Here is a 16970-nt window from a genome sequence, read left to right as displayed (position 1 = left end):
CAAGTCATAATGGACACAGTTGTGTTTAGTATGCACACCCTGGAAGAAATTGTGAAATGTTGGCAAGATTTCTTTTATTTAAGGATAGTGATCATATAAACCCATTTATTATTATCACATAGTTGTTTGGCAATTTTTTAAATCATAATGATAACAGAAATCACCTTAATGGCCCTGATCAAAAGTTTACATACCCTTGAATGTTTGGCCTTGTTACAGACACACAAGGTGACACACACAGTTGAAAATGGCAATTAAAGGTGAATTTCCCACACCTGTGGCTTTTAAATTGCAATTAGTGTCTGTGTATAAGTAGTCAAAGAGTTTGTTAGCTCTCACGTGGATGCACTGAGCAGGCTAGATACTGAGCCATGGGGAGCAGAAAAGAACTGTCAAAAGACCTGCGTAACAAGGATAAGGATATAAAAGATATCCAAAGCCTTGCAAATGCCAGTCAGTACTTTACAATCACTTATTAAGAAGTGGAAAATTCAGGGATCTCTTGATACCAAGCCAAGGTCAGGTAGACCAAGAAAGATGTCAGCCAAAACTGCCAGAAGAATTGTTCAGGATACAAAGAAAAACCCACAGGTAACCTCTGGAGAAATACAGGCTGCTCTGGAAAAAGACGGTGTGGTTGTTTCAAGGAGCACAATACGACGATACTTAAACAAAAATGAGCTGCATGGTCGAGTTGCCAGAAAGAAGCCTTTACTGCACCAATGCCACAAAAAAGCCTGGTTACAATATGCCTGACAACACCTTGACACACCTCACAGCTTCTGGCACACTGCTATTTGGAGTGACGAGACCAAAATAGAGCTTTATGGTCACAACCATAAGTGCTAGGTTTGGAGAGGCCTATAGTGAACAGAATACCATCCCCACTGTGAAGTATGGTGGTGGCTCACTGATGTTTTGGGGGTGTGTGAGCTCTAAAGGCACAGGGAAGCTTGTGAAAATTGATGGCAAGATGAATGCAGCATGTTATCAGACAATCTGCATTCTTCTGCATAAAAGCTGCGCATGGGACGCTCTTGGACTTTCCAGCAAGTCAATGACCCTAAGCACAAGGCCAAGTTGACCCTCCAGTGGTTACAGCAGAAAAAGGTGAAGGTTCTGAAGTGGCCACCACAGTCTCCTGACCTTAATATCATCGAGCCACTCTGGGAAATCTCAAATGTGCGGTTCATGCAAGACGACCAAAGACTTTGCATGACCTGGAGGCATTTTGCCAAAATGAATGGGCAACAATACAACCTGCATTATTTAGGGTCTCATAGACAACTACTACAGAAAGACTGCATGATGTCATTGATGCTAAAGGAGGCAATACCCGGTATTATTAACTAAGGGTATGCAGACTTTTCAACAGGGGTCAGTTTATTTATTTGTTACCATGTTTTGTTTTATGAATGTGCCATTCTGTTATGACCTGGGCTACTGTATGTGTAGGACTACTGTATGTGTAGGACTACTGTATGTGTAGGACTACTGTATGTGCAGGTCTACTGTATGTGTAGGACTACTGTATGTGCTGGTCTACTGTATGTGTAGTTCTACTGTATGTGTAGTTCTACTGTATGTGCTGGTCTACTGTATATGTAGGTCTACTGTATGTGCTGGTCTACTGTATATGTAGGTCTACTGTATGTGCTGGTCTACTGTATGTGCAGGTCTACTGTATGTGTAGTTCTACTGTATGTGCTGGTCTACTGTATGTGTAGGACTACTGTATGTGTAGTTCCCTGCAGAACTGTTGGTTCCCTAGATAAAAATCAACCAAAAAAGGCTGTCAAAAAAATAACATTGTTATTTATCTGACTGACCTTACTTTCATTTAACCTTTAATTGAGTGAAAATTGGTTGAAGGAAAACATTTATTTTAAACAGTAAATAACTTTTTTTTTTTTTAAAACAGGCGGGAACCAGTAATTGGCACCAGTGCATTTAGTTGTTTGTGCACCTTTCCTCAGGCATGTTTGATGAGGCGGGAGAATCATTCCTCCATCAAAAAACTTCAGTCCCTTGTTGTCACTTGTGGACCCGCCTCTTCAGCTCACCCAACAAGTGTCCTTTGGGATTCAGCTCAGAGACCATGATGGCCATTGCAAATGCTTGATTCAAACATTTTGTGTGGATCTGGAGTTACGCTTGAGATCATTGTTCTGCTGGAAAATCCAATGACCAACTGACTTTTATTTTATAGGCCGTAGACTCTGTGAATGTCAGTGTTACAACACATTGTTAAATATATATTCCTGGATATAACATTTAATTTTCAACTCATAAATATGGCCAGACATTTTGTTGTTTTGAATTGATTACTTTTGCCGCATGACTCATGATTTATGAATTACAACCACAATATCCTGGTCTCTCCAAGACATCTGACTGTTATTTTATAGGCTATAGCCTCTGTGAATGTCAGTGTTACAATACATTGTTAAATATACATTCCTGGATATAACATTTAATTTTCAACTGATAAATGGGGCCAGATGTTTTTGTTGTTTTGAAATGATAAAAATATCCGTATTACTCATGATTCATGATCCATTGTATTATTTCTCTATGGATATTGTATCTTAAATGTATTATAAAAAATCTTTGTCCAGGCACTCCGCGATGCCTCGTACCTAAGAACAGCTCTTAACTGTGGTATATTGGCTGTATACCACACCCCCTTGGATGCCAATGAGCAATCAGGATCCAAACCCCCTGGTGTAATTATATGTACTATATAAAAGGCTGTTAGATTGTTCTGTTGTCTTGTTGGTTATGGAGGTCTCTGGTCAGTATGTTATTAGCCTCCGTTAGGTTCATCTTTAGCCGGCTGGCTTCTGGTCGGTCTTCTGGATTGACACACAGCATGGACTCAATCATCTTGTGCTGTAACACAACCAGATCACATAGTTAGTGATCAACACAACCAGATCATCATAGTTCATGACCTAAACCAAACTGTACCTTCTAAAATATTTGTTTTCCAGACAGTAGTGAGGTGTATTGCAACAGTTAACAACAAACGCTTTTGCCAGGCAAATCAAGAGGTTCTGTTGACACAGCAGAAACACCTTTCTGAAATGTTCTCCGATATGTTTCCAAACAAATAAATGTACCTCTATGGGAAACTGCGTAACAAACCGTTGCGGGAACCTCTGGCTTCGGATGTCATCCCAGACCTGTACAAGGAATATGTATTATAGCATAATGCATTGCGATACAAAAGTATACTGCATAGAAGTTATTGTTATATTCACCTCTGCCCTCTCCATGCCAGATAGATTCCAGAGAAGTTCAAAGTAGATCAGACCCAGAGCGAAGATGTCTACCTTTCTGTCATACGAGGTCTTGTTCCTCTGTGAATACACATTGGATATTTGTTTCACCCTTATTTTACCAGATATGTTGATCAAGATTGCATCCTTATATTACAGGAACAACCAGGACACCATTTGGACGCCTTTCTCAAAACGACAGACTGTTCACCTTAACGGCTCAGGGATTCGATATAACAACCTTTAGGTTACTGGATAGATGCATATCACACTCAGAAATGAACATTATTCTCACTACTTAACACCTGACTTACAACAGGGAGGAACATTATTCTCACAACTTAACACCTGACTTACAACAGGGAGGAACCGTATTCTCACTACTTAACACCTGACTTACAACAGGGAGGAACATTATTCTCACTACTTAACACCTGACATACAACAGGGAGGAACATTATTCTCACTACTTAACACCTGACTTACAACAGGGAGGAACATTATTCTCACTACTTAACACCTGACTTACAACAGGGAGGAACATTATTCTCACTACTTAACACCTGACTTACAACAGGGAGGAACATTATTCTCACTACTTAACACCTGACATACAACAGGGAGGAACCGTATTCTCACTACTTAACACCTGACTTACAACAGGGAGGAACATTATTCTCACTACTTAACACCTGACTTACAACAGGGAGGAACATTATTCTCACTTCTTAACACCTGACTTACAACAGGGAGGAACCGTATTCTCACTACTTAACACCTGACTTACAACAGGGAGGAACATTATTCTCACTTCTTAACACCTGACTTGTGAACAGGAATGTGAAGGAAACTACAGCCACGTCTGGTGGCTCCTTGGTTGGGGAGGACATTATAAAACTTGGCTTCAGCGTTCTTCAGCACTCCAGTCGCTGTCGTCATTATGCCCCTCCCCTCACCAGCCTCATCTGCTGTGTTCTAGCGGGGTTGTCCTGGGTTACCTGTTCGGGGGCCATGTAGGACCTGGTTCCGGTGCGCTTCGTTCTCTCCAGCAGGTTCTCATCATCATCGTTATCTTCTGCAGTCACAAGCCCGAAGTCCCCGATCTTTACCTCTCCGTTCGTCTCTCCACCACCCATTCCAAACATGATGTTAACAGGCTGGGAAAACAAGTTAAACCTCTGACCTTGTAAATCAGTTAGACTGTGGAAATCAGAGCAATGAACCAGAAAAGGGGTGGGAATGTTTTAGAGGCTTTAGGATCATGTTGGGATTAAATGTCTTAGTTTCAGGGAATGGAATATATCTTATTTCAAAACATATTGGTCCTTCATAATTTTACATGTCCGTTTTTCCAGGTTAAAGGTGACGTGGTCAAGGTCAGTAACATACCTTCAGGTCTCGGTGGATGAGTTTCTTTGAGTGGATGTAATCAACTCCATTAACAATCTGCTGGGTGATGTGGAGGCTGCCCTCTCTGCGTTTGGGAGTCCGTTGGGCGTTCCTCTCATCGATCCATACCTTCAGAGTCCTTCTGTCACACAGTTCCATCTGAATGTACAGGAACTTGGAGGATGAACTGCTGCCTGAACTATCGGACCAGGACAACAGAACCAGACTTCCACATCAGAACAGTTTTGGATGAATTAATGAAAGGTTGATGTAAAAGGTTACATAAAATGATAGTGCCGTACTGCTAGAGGTGATATAACAACTATGATGTGACATAAATAGTAATCATGTGTATTACTATGAAGGGTCATAACGAGTAATACTGTGTATTACTATGAAGGGTCATAACGAGTAATACTGTGTATTACTATGAAAGGTCATAAGGAATAACAATGTGAAATACTATGAAAGGTCATAAGGAATAATAATGTTTATTACCATGAAGAGTTATAAGGCATAATAATGTGTATCACCATGAAGAGTCATAAGGAGTGTTAATGTGTAATACTGTGAAGGGTTATAAAGAGTAATTTGCATTACTATGAAGAGCTGTAACTCTCAGAGGTATGGTCACATGTGTACTCAGTGTCTTCTTCCCAGGCTGTGTAGTAACGCACTATGTTGGGGTGCTGGAGGTCTGCCAAAGCCCCAACCTCCCGCTTGGCTTTCCTGACAAAGAGTCAAATATATTTGCTTAGTGGAAAATAAAATACTTTTGCTTAGAAGAAACTAAAATATCTCTCCTTAAGAGAGTAAAATGTCTTTGCTTAGGAGAGAGTTAAATAACTATGCTTAGGACAGATTAAAATATCCATCCTGAAAGATAGAGTAAAATATCTTTCTTGGGGTAAGAGTGAAATTGTTTTAATGAGAACAGTAAATATTTTCCCTGTGGACAAAACTTGCTTTCCTGAGGAGAGCATAACTGTTACTGTGAAAGCGAAACACGGTTTTCCTAAAGTTAGTGGAATTATGAGTGAAAGGAACCGTAGCAACATTTGTACTCACAATTTACTCCTCACTATCTTCACAGCAAAATACTTCTGCTCTAATTTCCGTTTGGCCTTGTAAACTTTACCAAAGCCTCCTTTGCCAATTCCCTCGATTGAATCAAACTCGGACAAAAACCTTAGATAATAAAACATGATAAAAAAGAAAATATCCATCAACATCATGGCACTTTATCATCAGGTGGATAGTATTATCTAAGCAGTACTACCTGTTGAGTGATCTTTCTACATTTTCTCCTCAGGTAGATAAATTATAGTTATGAAAGTACCTTGATAAAACAGGTTGATTGGACATGCTTCCACTTGACATCCCCAAATTTTTGTCTTTCAAAACAGGATCTTCCTTTGAAAAACATCAAAGTTTAATACTGCTGTCTGGATGATCAAAGGTCAAACAGGGGGTGCTTATATTTGTCCTGTTTCCCACACATATAGCTGTGTAGGTGAGAAATGGAACCATGCTTGTTGCATATTCCAACTCCCGAGACACATTTAAAGAGCGAGTCAAGGCCAGGGACGAAACATTACTGCAGCCAGTCCTGAAACCATAAGGGCTGACTGTGTTGAATCACCAGCCCCCAATCAACTGATAAAGCCAGATACTTCTCTTTTAAGAGTTTATTTAATGTCTAGCAAGGCATATCAATCAAATGTATATACAAAGCCCTTTTAACATCAGCAGTTGTCACAAAGTGCTTTTACAAAACACCCAGCCTGAAAACTCAAGGAGCAAACAACAACAGTGTTGAAGTACCGTAGCTAGGAAAAACTCCCTAAAACAGGTTGAAATTTAGGAAGAAACCCAGAAATTTAGGAAGAATACCTTTTTGGTCTTGACAGATGACCCCAGGAAGTTAGCTGCTAATCTAAACAGGATTACAGAGGACATCAGTAAAGGTACCTGAATCTAAAATTAATCAAGTTCTTGAGAGAAGGGGCACTTACTTTATTTTAGGTTTCACATTCCCAGGGCTTTCATCCTGCTTGTAGAGTATAAAAATATATATTTTATACGTTTTTTTGTATGTATTGTATTGTTTTGCATTCACAGTGCATAATGCGTTTGTAAACAAATGTTTTACATTTTACAGTGAACCCTACACGCAGAGCCTTCTGTATAGAAAGTATACAAAACCATAATCAGTGCTGGTACCTTGGCCAGAATAGCGTGCGATGATTCAGCGAATATGATGGAGTCACTTGTGTTTTCAGTACCTGTCATACTCTGACCAGTGGACGACGTAGCATTCTGGGATTCCCTGGAAGAGTAGAAGCCGAACAGATACTCAGTCGCTTGGCGTGATGTCACAACAGGAATGACAACAGTCTTTCATGGTGTTGTTCTGATATTTAATTGTTTCCTTGTCAGTTGAGCAGCCCCAGATAGTCTGGCTCCACGTTCTCACCATGAAGTGGAGGAGGTCAGAGAGGTCACTAGACCATCTTCTTCTGAAACAGTCGACCTGCAAGACACCTGAATCACAAGAACAGGGAGGACAGGTAATCCAGCATACAATAAATATCAACTGAATTATAATTAGTGGTTGTTGTTTTGGTAGTGATATTAGTGTGTAGTGAAGAAAGACAAGGGTGTGAAGGGCTGCCTGGCAATAGCTGACCTTCAACATGTATTATGCAAGGTAAATCATGATTCACAAACACTATCGGAACACTGGCCTTCCTCTACAGAGAGGAACAGACAGAGTGAGGATAAGCCCCACCCAACTGAGAGAGGGACAGACGGGGTGATGATAAGCCCCACCCAACTGAGAGAGGGACAGACGGGGTGAGGAGAAGCCCCACCCAACTGAGAGAGGGACAGACGGGGTGAGGATAAGCCCCACCCAACTGAGAGAGGGACAGATGGGGTGATGATAAGCCCCACCCAACTGAGAGAGGGACAGACGGGGTGAGGAGAAGCCCCACCCAACTGAGAGAGGGACAGACGGGGTGATGATAAGCCCCACCCAACTGAGAGAGGGACAGACGGGGTGAGGATAAGCCCCACCCAACTGAGAGAGGGACAGACGGGGTGATGATAAGCCCCACCCAACTGAGAGAGGGACAGACGGGGTGAGGATAAGCCCCACCCAACTGAGAGAGGGACAGATGGGGTGAGGATAAGCCCCACCCAACTGAGGGACAGATGGGGTGAGGATAAGCCCCACCCAACTGAGGGACAGATGGGGTGATGATAAGCCCCACCCAACTGAGAGAGGGACAGATGGGGTGATGATAAGCCCCACCCAACTGAGAGAGGGACAGATGGGGTGATGATAAGCCCCACCCACCTGCTCATGCAATGATAGGTGCCAGATGACATGTATGTTCAATGATTCTTTAGAAAATGAAACTGTTCTGATTGGACATACAGTTTCCCATTAAAATATAATTATTTCATTATTCTGATTTATTATACTGTATGGGTTATGTACATAGCATCCTTTACAGGAATTGTGTAAATGTCAGCTCAAAATCCAAGGGAGAGAGAGAGTGTATATTTTTTGTTAATATATGAAATGGTGTGAGTGCCTACTAAGAGACAAACGTAAACATTTAAATGTACTGGCGCCTGGGTTGGGGTCCGCGTCAAATTGAAGCCACTTCATTCAGACATAGTAGGCCTTTAAATGTATGTATTCAGAAATTGTATAATTTTCTTATTATTTCATCAGTGATGCTGAAGCCTACCTGGCTGTTCCAGTCTGACTGCTCCTGAAGGGCGGACCACGCCTCCTGAGCCGCCTGCTGTTTGGCGTCCTTGGCCGTTTTACCCACACCAGCTGGGTACTCCCTCTTGTCAATCACTACTTTATACACAAATCTGGGTGGGGAGACAACAGGTCGTGTTTAATGAGTTGACATTCCCTCACAGTATGTTCATCTTTCTTATAGTATCGATCTACGTGTCTTTTAAAACGTTTTTATTTTCCTAGCAGCAGGGAGTGCAGGAGTGGGGTGTTAAAGGATAACTGGGTATGATTGTTTTACTCAGATAAAAGAGGAAAGAACTAACTGTAATTTGCTCCGGCTAAGAGGGTTTGCTAAATGACCAATACATAAAATAGAGAAAATGTGTGGACTTACTGAGGGTTGTGTGATGGTCCGCGTCTCTCCACTAGTTGGAAGTCATGGAAGAGTCTGGTTTTCTGGCAGTAGTGGTTGAGAATCCCAATGAAGTTGGTCTCCTCTGCTGAAATGAAACTGCGTTGTTTGGGCACATGGCTCATATTCATGTTTTCATCACTGTTACTGGAAAAACAGAAAAACAAAACAAAATGTATGCTAGGCTGCCAGATATGTCTTAAAATTAGGACTACATCCTGATGGCTTGGCTATAACCCAGAAGTCCTGAAGACTACATGTCTCACCAGAGAGCTGAAGACTACATGTCTCACCAGAGAGCTGAAGACTAAATGTCTCACCAGAGAGCTGAAGACTACATGTCTCACCAGAGAGCTGAAGACTACATGTCTCACCAGAGAGCTGAAGACTACATGTCTCACCAGAGAGCTGAAGACTACATGTCTCACCAGAGAGCTGAAGACTACATGTCTCACCAGAGAGCTGAAGACTAAATGTCTCACCAGAGAGCTGAAGACTACATGCCTTACCAGAGAGGTGAAGACTACATGCCTTACCAGAGAGCTGCAACTGTTTGATTCAAATCCTCCTTCTGGGCCCCAGTAGCAGCATCACAGTTTTTGTCTACAGTCTTGGAAACAAAACATACATTTACCACAAATGCATTTCTTCATGTATAGGTGCCCTTACCCGTGTCGTGACTAGGACCATAGAGCTCTTGATAAATGCCCTTACCCCTGTGTCTTGACTGGCACCATAGAGCTCCTGAAAGACCAGCTTGGCTGCTTCCTCCTTTGCCTCCCTCTTAGTTTTTCCAAAGGCTTCTGGGTATTCTTTGTCACCAAGCAAATACCTACAGCATCTGAAAAACACCACAACATGATCATGTTATCTTGGAATGAGAGGTGTTGTACCAAAAAATTGCTTTCGTATTATTATCAATAGTACTGTATGCTGTGATTTTTCAAAACTCTTAGTACAAAACTCCAGTGATTACACTAGTAACACAACTAGTCTAAATGAAAACAATATTCAAAACAACTGATTGTGCTACATTTGGTTTGTAAATATATTTAACCACAGGATAGTTGATTCATCCACCATTTTTGTGCAATACAATGAGTACACTGGTTAAGTAATCAAAACACAGCATAATGCAGTCATTTCAGTATAGTCACTGTAACTGGTTATGTAATCAAAACACAGCATAATGCAGTCATTTCAGTATAGTCATTGTAACTGGTTAAGTAATCAAAACACAGAATAATGCAGTCATTTCAGTATAGTCACTGTAACTGGTTAAGTAATCAAAACACAGCATAATGCAGTCATTTCAGTATAGTCACTGTAACTGGTTATGTAATTAAAAGACAGCATAATGCAGTCATTTCAGTATAGTCACTGTAACTGGTTATGTAATTAAAAGACAGCATAATGCAGTTATCTTAGTATAGTCACTGTAACTGGTTATGTAACCAAAACACAGCATAATGCAGTCATCTCAGTATAGTCACTGTAACTGGTTATGTAATTAAAACACAGCATAATGCAGTGATTTCAGTATAGTCACTGTAACTGGTTATGTAATTTAAACACAGCATAATGCAGTCACCTCAGTATAGTCACTGTAACTGGTTATGTAATCAAAACACAGCATAATGCAGTCATCTCAGTATAGTCACTGTAACTGGTTATGTAATCAAAACACAGCATAATGCAGTAATTTCAGTATAGTCACTGTAACTGGTTAAGTAATTAAAAGACAGCATAATGCAGTTCTCAGTATAGTCACTGTAACTGGTTAAGTAATCAAAACACAGCATAATGCAGTCATTTCAGTATAGTCACCGTAACTGGTTAAGTAATCAAAACACAGCATAATGCAGTCATTTCGGTATAGTCACCGTAACTGGTTATGTAATTAAAAGACAGCATAATGCAGTCATTTCAGTATAGTCACTGTAACTGGTTATGTAATTAAAAGACAGCATAATGCAGTTATCTCAGTAAAGTCACTGTAACTGGTTATGTAACCAAAACACAGCATAATGCAGTCATCTCAGTATAGTCACTGTAACTGGTTATGTAATTAAAACACAGCATAATGCAGTCATTTCAGTATAGTCACTGTAACTGGTTATGTAATTAAAACACAGCATAATGCAGTCACCTCAGAATAGTCACTGTAACTGGTTATGTAATCAAAACACAGCATAATGCAGTCATCTCAGTATAGTCTTTGTAACAGTAAATCCAAAAGCAATCAATGCAAGACCCCTGTTTCAAAATGACTCTTTGAAGTGCTGAAGGTAATCTGTGACAGCATATTACATTGTTTTCACATTAGACAGGACTCTGTACTGTACACTAACCATCACAATTGACTGATAATAGTTTCAGTAAGGTCTGTCGCAATTATTGGGCTGTTGCAATTATTACATATTTGCCTGATCGCGATTATTTGAGCCAGATCGCAATTATTTCATAGACAACAATCTTTTTGCACAATATTATGATTCCTAAATCATATGTTTCCAATCTGAGTAAGGATTTTTAAAGTTAATGGTAGAAACGTCTCAACAAATACCATGTAAATACCATGAAAAAAATGGACAGCTCTGTGGGAACTTATAGGCTAAGAAACTTGTTTTCTTCTTAATTTCAGTAGTTTAGAATTGTTTTGCTATGCACAGTAATGTAATTTTGCTACATTATTAATAGACAAAAGCTTTTCTGTCGCTTATCTGTTGCATCAACTCTGATGGACCAAAGAAAAAACACCCAAGGTTGTGTAAGATATTTTTACTAATACTGTAAGTAGAATTTTGTCATTTACAACCATATTTCCTAATTAGATACTGCACATTAAAATGTATGGATAGAAATGTTGTCCTATTGCATATTAAATGTTGAAACACGTTTTGCTATGTAAGGAAGGTTATTTCAAATAACTAGGCTATAATATTTGCAGCAGAGCGAGAGGTGAAATGTTACTGTCATTGCTTTGCAACTGTGTTTGAAGAGCAATTGTTAACAACATTGACTTAGTGATAGTTCCAAAGCCGAACAAAACTGCACCGCTTAGGGCGCATTTTGGTTGTAAGCCAAATTGAAAGAGGTGAGCCCAATAATTTGGAAGATTTGCTCCAGAAAGGTGGCGCACAACAGTGCAAACACCACATATCCGGAGTATCATCTCCAGATCCATCACTTGTACACTCACCTAAAGGATTATTAGGAACACCTGTTCAATTTCTCATTAATGCCATTATCTAATCAACCAATCACATGGCAGTTGCTTCAATGCATTTAGGGGTGTGGTCCTGGTCAAGACAATCTCCTGAACTCCAAACTGAATGTCAGAATGGGAAAGAAAGGTGGTTTAAGCAATTTTGAGCGTGGCATGGTTGTTGGTGCCAGACGGGCCGGTCTGAGTATTTCACAATCTGCTTGAGTCAGATGGGCTACAACAGCAGAAGACCCCACCGGGTACCACTCATCTCCACTACAAATAGGAAAAAAAGAGGCTACAATTTGCACAAGCTCACCAAAATTGGACAGTTGAAGACTGGAAGAATGTTGCCTGGTCTGATGAGTCTCGATTTCTGATGAGACATTCAGATGGTAGAGTCAGAATTTGGCGTAAACAGAATGAGAACATGGATCCATCATGCCTTGTTACCACTGTGCAGGCTGGTGGTGGTGGTTTAATGGTGTGGGGGATGTTTTCTTGGCACACTTTAGGCCCCTTAGTGCCAATTGGTCATCGTTTAAATGCCACGGCCTACCTGAGCATTGTTTCTGACCATGTCCATCCCTTTATGACCACCATGTACCCATCCTCTGATGGCTACTTCCAGCAGGATAATGCACCATGTCACAAAGCTCGAATCATTTCAAATTGGTTTCTTGAACATGACAATGAGTTCACTGTACTGAAATGGCCCCCACAGTCACCAGATCTCAACCCAATAGAGCATCTTTGGGATGTGGTGGAACGGGAGCTTCGTGCCCTGGATTTGCATCCCACAAATCTCCATCAACTGCAAGATGCTATCCTATCAATATGGACCAACATTTCTAAAGAATGCTTTCAGCACCTTGTTGAATCAATGCCACTTAGAATTAAGGCAGTTCTGAAGGCGAAAGGGGGTCAAACACAGTATTAGTATGGTGTTCCTAATAATCCTTTAGGTGAGTGTATATTTACTATATTATTAGGCTTACACTATAATAATCGTGAAACATTTCCAATATTATTAGTTTTACACTATAATAATGGCATAACATTTACAATATTGACAACTGTTAATCGCAATTATTACTGTGACAATTAATCATCAACTAAAATGTCATAATCGTGACAGCCCTAGTTTCAGTTCTATAAACAAAAGTGTGATCAATAAAGATGTCTTCTGCATTCATCAGCCACCAGTGATGTCATGACATGGCTCATCCATGAGCTGTAGGAGGGTGACGTGCTCATGGGGAAGGCGGTCATAGACCATCCACCTCCATAATCACAAGGAGATTATGGGGCAAGTCTAGGCTCAGGAATCAGGGATTGGCACAAAACCATTCCTGAATCAACTCTGAATGGTGGAACTTAACGTTATCACACACTATTTCATTGAGGAACTCAATGAGGTGTGCAGTCACAGCATTGTAAAACCCAAGAAGGCTTATGTCCTACCACCCTATCTTCAGACATGAATATGTTTGCACACATTGTCCAGGCACTTAATATTGATAATGTGGCTCAGTTGTTAGAGCACAACACCAAGGTTGTATGTTTGAATCCCACTGAGGTCACAGACAAACCTGGGACCTTAGGGTGTTGATTCTGTTCTTTTCAATCTGAACATAGGCACGACAATTAAAAATCTATGTATTAAACTATAGGTCTTCAGCCCTCTCCTGGGGACCCCCCCAGCCATCTCACAGTTACATTTTTGCCCTGAACTAGCTCACCTTTTTCAACAGGTAAGGGCTTGTTAATTAGTTAATAAGTTGATTCAGGTGTGCTAGCTCTGGGATACATTTAATAGATGGAATGGCTGGGGGTCCCCAGGAGAGGGTTGAAGACTTATGTACTAAAAAAACAGTTAATCAGTTGAGAGCAATCAGTTTAGTGATGGCAAAGGGTATTTTAACAGAAGAGTTCTCCGAGTGCTTCATATGAACATCACTTACGATGTGAACATGCCTTTCTAGATGTAACGCTGATTGCCTTCTGTGCTGTGTTCAGTCAATGTACAATGAGCTACGATTTTTGAAAAAGTGCTTTTTTAGGTTGTGTTTTTTTGTGTTAAGTGTTGTAAAGAATGACAACAAACATGTGAAAATAGTACGAAAGCGATTTTAAAGACACTGAGTACAATGAGCTGTGTGATATCAAACAAGATTTTAGAATTAAGGCTGCTAGCTAACCGCACATAACTTGATAACCACAACTAAACAGGATCATATCAAGTCTTACTGTGATGTACTGTTGGGTCCAATCCGGGACTCTTCAAAAGCCTTTAGAGACAGCCTGTTCTTCTGGCTGTGTTCATTCAGCCAACATACAAAGTTGACCTGACTGATAGGCGCTGGGCCATGGGGGGACGTTAAATAGGGACATTCAGATGACGAAAATGTCTGTTGTTGAACACAAAATAATATTTTCAGAAACCAAATATATTTATATACTGCAAATTAGCACTATAGAATATTCTACATGTTAATATATGTAGGTTTCCGCTGCATTGCGGAAAACGACTCCAAAACACTTGGTTGGGGATTAACGTGTTCACCATCGCCCAACTTTAGCTGCTATCCAAGCTTCTATTCGGTCAATTCATCATGCATCTGTGTATTATGGTTAGAACAAGTAAGGCTCTATCCATCTCGTATGTTCTTCCATCTCGTATTCAGAGTCAGACATAATATATACGTATTTTCCAATATCAAAGACGAAATGGGTAAATTGCTTTCTAGCTAGCGAATACTAACTTCTGTTTACTGTGTTTACACTTACTCTTTTCCGAACAAACGTGTGGATTGATGCAATTGTGAACAGAACTGACCGGTAAACACTGGAAGTACCCATTTATTTGAAATGAGAATTAAATTGTGAACATTTTAACTTTATTTTGAGGAATACAACATCGTCATGTTCTTTGAAGTAAACAACACTAGTTGTCTTAGTTCGGAGTGTTTTAGAGTAGTTTTCCGCGTGCAATAGAGCTTTGCAATAAGGGTACGAATGGTTTCCATTCATGAATTTGTATGGTGCTAATAACGCTAATTACTGACGGAGACAGAGCTGAATAATGGATTGTTTTAAAAATTGGCTCTATGTGCCTGAAGGACCTAGTCAGGGTAAGGGGCCTGTCACCGAAATGTGATTTTTGGATGAACTCTCTAAGTACTAAGATATCCTACAGAACACTGGTGTCAGGCCATGGAGGTCATAGGTCATCTTAAGAGTGGTGCTCCCTCTGTATGTAATAGATGCTTAAAGTCATACCTGGTCAAATATATGAAATAGACTTCCAAAACAGCACCATAAACTCCCCATACAGTCCACTAGTCAACGGCTTAGGATTGTATTGCATATTGGGGGTCAGGGTCAATTTACCCCAGGATTTTCACTCTTTTCCGATTGACCTCTGTAATAATTATACACCCCTGCCGCTGGTTTTGACCAAAGCCCTATTAAAAGTAGCATACTTTACACATAAATGGAATAGCATGCTCAGAGATTAAAGTTTATCCTTACATTCTCATTCTGCTCAGTCTTCATTATGTCATTCAAAGCATGTTTAGCAGCATTTTGTTTGGCCTCTTTCTTAGTTCTTCCAGTCCCGATAGGATAGGCACGCCCATTCTTTACTACTCTCAAGGTAAACCTAGGGAATAGGAGACAATTTCTAAGGGAAATACTCAGTAAACACATTCATAAATAACTGCAGATCGCATGATTATAACATTACTGTATCGTTACAGCGGTAAGTCTCCCCGCCATGCCATCACATTATGGATAACTTACGTTTTAAGATGATCTGGTCCATCTGTACCAACCTCCTCAAACTTGATTTCTGAGATCTGACGTGTTTTCTGAGCAAACTCCAACAATTTGGCAACATAATTTACGGAATCCATTGCGTTGTATAAAGGAAGTCAAATCTATATGGAATAATACATCAAAACAAAGTCACGTTCAAAACCTTTAGCAATGATTAATCGATAATATTAATTTGTATGTGTTCATAATCAATTTGACCGATATGCAAAACAAAAGGAAACCAGCACTGACACATTTAGACAAGTGCAAGCAAGCAAGCATAAACGTTCCAAGATGACAGTTGTAGTTCATGTTCAATTCGTAAAAGGATACATATAAATTCTGCAATTCTTGAATTCATCTAAGAAAACATCGTTGTCATAAAGATATCTTACGAGCACTCACAAGCAGAACTGCTTACTGTGGCCAGTCATCAAAACTTCCGTTTCATGGTGCGACATTGCAGGAAATTTTCCATCAAAAACGTTGTGAATGTAATAAGATGAACGACTCCGCTGGGTCGAACGATACGGAACGACTATGGTCTACTTATTGCACCCGCCCTGCTGAGGGGTTGCCCTAGAACGCGATATCTCATTTGTTTGTTTTTAACTGGTCGTCTGATGCGGATTGGCTACCAGTAGGACTCCGAAAGTGGCTCCTCGACCCGAACAAGAAACGAGGGAGCTGGGTGTCTTGATTCATCTTTTGGTTTCGATTTCCCGGAATGAAACTTAATTACCCAATATGGCAGCAGGGCTGCGCTGTCATGTCTGTATTGTTATTTCTAGAGTGTTCAATTATTCAGTTTTTTAATAATATAGAATATAATGTTTCGGATGTGTAAAGAGAGACCTATATTCCATACCTGTAATAAAATCTGCCTGTGGGTAAAATCTGCCCCTAATGAGGAAAATGTATTTTAACAAGATTGTAATATGTGATCAAGTCATACGATGTTTCTGAATGCAAGCCATACGATGTTTCTGAATGGGAAAATAACAATACTTTGCGGTGGCACAGAGTCGGACTCAACTTACACAGCCACCGGAACTCAGTACCTATTCCCATTACTATTCAAGTAATGGGAATAGGGAC

At 40.2% G+C, this 16970-nt stretch overlaps 1 protein-coding gene across 5 annotated transcripts; it reads right to left on the bottom strand.

Moving 5' to 3' along the window:
* Positions 1–1592: 1592 nt before the first annotated feature.
* On the bottom strand, positions 1593–16493 carry LOC105008364 (interferon-induced, double-stranded RNA-activated protein kinase). 5 transcript variants are annotated; one of them, XM_029119766.2, is made up of 20 exons: positions 16278–16493; positions 15858–15994; positions 15588–15717; positions 14304–14464; positions 9560–9686; positions 9382–9455; positions 8828–8992; positions 8432–8564; positions 7147–7214; positions 6894–6999; positions 6686–6720; positions 6564–6606; positions 6010–6083; positions 5739–5858; positions 5271–5399; positions 4671–4869; positions 4280–4438; positions 3264–3362; positions 3123–3185; positions 1593–2892 (listed from the first exon to the last, which is right to left on the bottom strand). In XM_029119766.2, exons 2-20 carry the CDS (start codon positions 15968–15970, stop codon positions 2755–2757), a joined length of 2136 nt encoding a protein of 711 aa, XP_028975599.2. In that variant the 5' UTR covers positions 15971–15994; positions 16278–16493; the 3' UTR covers positions 1593–2754. The 5 variants fall into 5 exon arrangements, with proteins under 5 accessions (XP_028975599.2, XP_028975598.2, XP_028975600.2 ...); XM_029119765.2 differs by having other exon boundaries at positions 6686–6723; positions 16278–16492; XM_029119767.2 differs by lacking the exons at positions 6564–6606; positions 6686–6720 and having other exon boundaries at positions 16278–16492.
* Positions 16494–16970: the final 477 nt, after the last annotated feature.

The sequence above is a fragment of the Esox lucius genome, chromosome 5 (genome assembly GCF_011004845.1).
Source record: "Esox lucius isolate fEsoLuc1 chromosome 5, fEsoLuc1.pri, whole genome shotgun sequence".
Lineage (NCBI taxonomy): Eukaryota > Metazoa > Chordata > Actinopteri > Esociformes > Esocidae > Esox > Esox lucius.
Note: the sequence above shows the minus strand (reverse complement) of the source record. Positions and strands in the feature narration are given on the sequence as shown.

Excerpts from the sequence above, each read along its gene's own strand:
- LOC105008364 (XM_029119765.2), bottom strand. The coding sequence starts at position 15,970 with ATGGATTCCGTAAATTATGTTGCCAAATTGTTGGAGTTTGCTCAGAAA. Across the intron at positions 9,687-14,303 it reads GGACCCAACAGTACATCACA|ATGCTGTAGGTATTTGCTTG; the intron begins GTAAGACTTGAT and ends GGTGTTTTTCAG. Across the intron at positions 3,363-4,279 it reads CCTACATGGCCCCCGAACAG|AGGAACAAGACCTCGTATGA; the intron begins GTAACCCAGGAC and ends GTGTATTCACAG.